The sequence below is a fragment of the Melospiza georgiana genome, chromosome 3, assembly GCF_028018845.1.
Source record: "Melospiza georgiana isolate bMelGeo1 chromosome 3, bMelGeo1.pri, whole genome shotgun sequence".
In the NCBI taxonomy this organism is placed as follows: domain Eukaryota; kingdom Metazoa; phylum Chordata; class Aves; order Passeriformes; family Passerellidae; genus Melospiza; species Melospiza georgiana.
In genome coordinates, this window is record NC_080432.1 from 18,746,719 (window position 1) to 18,751,203 (window position 4,485).

A 4,485-nucleotide genomic window follows, 5' to 3' on the forward strand; every position below is an offset into this window, starting at 1 on the left:
TCTAGTGTTGGAAAACAGATTACATAGCTCAGTAAAGGCAGATCTTTGTTTTCTCCTATGCTTTTAAAATAACATTTAACTACATGTCTAAGGCCTTACATGAATGGCCTCTCCTTCTCTTATCACCTTTTGTATTGTCTTTTATTAAAAACAACAGTGTACAAATAAGATACTTTCAATTATGTCCCTGTATTTCTCCTCATAGCTGAATTGCTAGAAAATGATGGCAGATGGACACATATATAAAAACTCCATTAAGCTTTTTTCTGCAATTCTAGTTGCCCTGGTGCTGGAGATAAGAGGTTCTCCAAGATTAACCACTGTGAATTTTAGCTGATTGATGTATGATGCTTGAAAGAGGCTGAGCCTCCTTCCTCATGCAGATAATCCTTAAACTGGTTGGATTTTCCAGAGCAACTCTGTCTAATGCAAAATCAGTTTTCATGTCTGTACCATTTCCAGGTCAGGCCTACACACCATGTGCTGTAAAATCCTGCCTAACATTGTACTCCTGCTCAGTTTTTTCCTCTCCAGAGTAAACATTTCTAAATTGAGAGCAGCTATTAGCCCTGCACAGTAAGGTTAAAATGGCAGCTTTTTGATTTTTGCCTGCCCTGGGGTGAATAGTGCATGTAGTGCTTGTTCATAAGCTTTTGCTTTGAGCCTGAGCACAGGTGTGGAAGAACACAAGGAACATCTGTGTTTCTAGGGAAAAAAAAAAAAAGGCACAAGGCAGCAGAGCTTAAACTGGAGATCAAAACTTACCTTTGTAAGCACAACACGATCCCATCAGAATCTATGGGGAAAACTTCACAGTATTTATTAACTGTGACACTCCTGCCACTGAAATATCCTGTGGTGATTCTCCAAAGCAATTATTGGCCTTTTAATATAGCAGCTGAATTCTAATCTATGATTAGAATAGATCTGGTAGATTAATATATTCTTGCTTTTATCCTTTTGCAGCCAGGTGTACTGAATAAAAACAAGGATTAAATGATCTGTATCAGTGCTCTACCCTTCTTAGAGACTCCCTGGCTCCCTGTGCTAATAAGATAATTCTGTCAGGTGCTGTAACTGGCTGACTTCATCTCTAAGAGTGGTGAAAGCACAGCATGCTGAGCCACACCTTGTGGAGAAGTCATTGGCCTTGGTCTTAGTCCCTGAGAAAAGAGTAAAGTCAGAGTCTGGTTAAAGAGAGAAGGAGGCAGCTTTGAGGAGAGCTTTAGGCTGTGATGTAGACGTGCATTGCCAGTTAGAGCACAGAGGATTCATCTCTCCTAACTGGGGTGAAGTGTCTCCTCCTATTTTCACATGCCAGTGGCCATGCTGTGCAGAACAGCTCCCTAAGCCCTTCCAAGTGGGAGCCAACAGCTTCCCAGGCATCTTGTCTATTGTGTTTGCTGGGAATGTCCCCATGAAGGCAGGAATGATGAATCTGACTCCATGTTCTCAGAAGGATAATTTATGACTGATATGATATGATAGAATACAGAAAGGATACTTACTGAATGCTAAAAAGATAATAATGAAAATTGGTGACTCTCTCCAGTCTGGACACAACTTGGCCCTGATTGGCCAAAGAGTGAAAACAACTCACACCAGAATGCAATGAAACAATGATCTGTGGGTAAACAATCTCCAAACACATTCCACATGTGAGCACAACACAGGAGAAGCAAATGAGATAAGAATTGTTTTCCTTTTCTCTGAGGCTTCTCAGCTTCCCAGGAGAAAAATCCTGGGTGACGGGATTTTTCAGAGAATGTGAATGCCACACTTGTCCCTGCTGTGTGCTGTCCTAAGCTGTGTCCTGTCAGTTTTCCTCTGCACCCCTGTGTGTGTGACCAGAACATGGCCCAAGGGCCACAGGCTGGCAGGGACCAGTTTCTGCTGGGCAGGTCATTCATGGAACTGGCCACCCACCCTCCACTCTCTAAAACTCCTCCACTTCCATAATCCTTCTGCAGACAGATGTATCCAGCTTGCCCAAAGCTGTACTGCCATAAAAGCTGATAGGTGAGAGAAAGCAAACCAGACTTCACCTCTCTGGTCCTATTTAAAAAACAGGGAACAATCCCACAGTTCACTGAACACAGGAATCTCTTGACTTACAAAGCCACGTGTTTTTCCTGGCCCGCCCATGTGGGTAGAGCTGAAAGTACTCAATTATGTGCTGTTCAATACCTTCCTTTTGTACTGACACAGTTAGTATTTTTTAAGCTTGTCTAAGACTGCTAAATTCATATTTATCAGTGCCCTGGGTGTTTTTTATAACCATGCTTTTGCTACAATGGGTTACATTAGAATTGTAGCACCAAAGAGAGGGGGTTTTTGTTCCTTTATTTTTCTTTTAAAAAGAGTAACCTTTTAAAGCACTAAAATTTTAAACCTCATTTCTGTTTTACCCTCAGCTGTATCCAAGGATTAAACCTAGACAAAGAAGCTTGGCATGAAATAGTACAGAAGCCAGATTCTTGAAGTACTAATCATGGATAACTTACAGAAAAAAAGGTCCAGTTTGTGTTGGTTCCAATATCATGAGACTTATTTCAATGACAATGTAATTTGAAAGCTATGAAAAATGTGCTCTGAAAACAAATGAAGGATTGATGCATTAGCAAATGGATGAGGGCATTGTACAAGATGAAATAATGCTTACAAGCAAATGAAATTCTGCTGCCTTTGGTCAAATCAAGCCATTATGTTCAAGTACCCACCCAGCTGTCTTCAAACATGGCAGAAGAGAGTTTCACTTCTTTTCTGCATTAAATACAAGGACCTTTTGAAATTGCCATTGAAGGAATCATCATGAAACAGACAACTTGGCTTTGTCCAAATTTATCCCGAGGCTTTTTCCAGATGGGAGAAATTGAAGTATGTGCATAGCACCCAACTGCTTATTGCTGGAAGCAGAATGTTTGTTAAAAGAAGCTAAAAAAACTGAAGCGCATCTGAAGAGTGACAACCACATGACCAATCCATTAAGCAATAACTTTTAAAAAAGCTGTAGCATCTTAGAAATTTTATGTATTCAAAATATCATGTGCTGTAACAGAAATGTAGTTTTAGATTCCTCTTTTTACGAAGAGCCTCATGTATTTATTGTATTTTGTACTTTGAAGACTAAGTGTAGAAACTTTCTGTAGTCCTTGACAATGTACTTGTTTTTACTCTACTTGTTTACTTCACCATTAAACTTTTGTCTCCTCTTAAGCTTTAACTCTGGGTATTTTAATAGTGATTTTTATTAGAAATGTTACTAGTAAGACACTGTTGTTGAACATTGCACTAACTTTGAGCTGCTTTCTGTAGTGAACTGAACCCCTCCTCCCCCAGCCATTCAAGGTAGGTTTTCTGCATATTGAGCTGAATCTGTTAATGACACATTGTTAAACTTCAAAGCTAAGGGACATACTTAAGGAAAAAATCCAATTTGGCACAAGTATTTTCCAAGTAAAGCCTTTCCTATAGAGCTATCCTTTCTATTTGGCAATAATTTGATACTGAACATTACTTAACAGAGGAGCAAATAGTTCCTTAAGGGTATTTAGAAAGTGCCTTACCCTACTAGGTAAGTCCTACTGCTTTCTGAGAAGGTGCCCATAAGGAAGAAACAGTTTCTAAGGAAAAAATTTCCCCACAGTTCCTCAGGTGGGGAAGCTAAAGGCAGCAACACTGAGTGTGGGGTATGTACTATCAGTTATCTATCTTAGAAACCTTTGGCTGTTCAAGCATTAATCTTTAAAAGTATCAGCTTATCTAACATTTCAGTAACTGCCAGGCATCCACAATCAGCTTCAGCATGCTGGTTTTCCCCTTTAAAGGGCAGCAGCTTCTGTTCCTCAAAGCAAAAGGCTCTGCATGGGCACTGTGATGATCTATCTCTAAGAAAAAAAAAAAACAAACAAAAAGTGCTTCTTTTCAGTAGAAATAACAGTTTGGCAAATTTTATTTCTACTTTTTTTTTTTTTTTTTTTTTTTTTTTAGTATTTAAATACTTTATTGTATTGCAAAGGGAGATAAATAAGATACAGGAACTCAAGATTCCACCTGAAAGCATGGGCTTTCTCTTGGAAAAATCTTGTTGCCAACAGCCTCCTGCTCCAGGCACATCAATGCTCTCTTTGGTCAAAGATGTACTTGCTACTCAAATTCTTTAAAGAATATTTAACTAGGATAGTGCTGGAGCTTGGAACCCCTATCTCTGAGTACAGGTGTTTAGATATGCATTACTATCTCTTTACCAATTTCAGATATGCAGGATGTTGTTCAAAAAGCACTTTTTAAAACCAGATTGTCGAGCTATAATGAGCTTTTCTTCCTGAAGCCCTGTAAAATGCCTTAAATACAAAGATATTAGCAAAGCAGTGTTTTCAAAACTCGCACTGAGGATTGATACTAAATAAAAGCCTTTGTCCAGAGGCTCTATGGTAGTAGGCACAGACTGTCAGACCCATAAAAATGAGGCTGCAGGTTCTTCTG

The 4,485-nt window shown here is 39.2% G+C and overlaps 1 protein-coding gene across 4 annotated transcripts in view; it reads left to right on the forward strand.

Moving 5' to 3' along the window:
- Positions 1-3,223, forward strand: part of TP53BP2 (tumor protein p53 binding protein 2) — a 56,048-nt gene extending 52,825 nt beyond the window's left edge. For all 4 annotated transcript variants that reach the window (XM_058021080.1, XM_058021081.1, XM_058021083.1 and 1 more), the window contains one exon: positions 2,415-3,223. In XM_058021080.1, coding sequence (XP_057877063.1) covers positions 2,415-2,456 — 42 coding nt within the window. In that variant the 3' untranslated portion in view covers positions 2,457-3,223. The remainder of the gene's footprint in view (positions 1-2,414) is intronic.
- Positions 3,224-4,485: the final 1,262 nt, after the last annotated feature.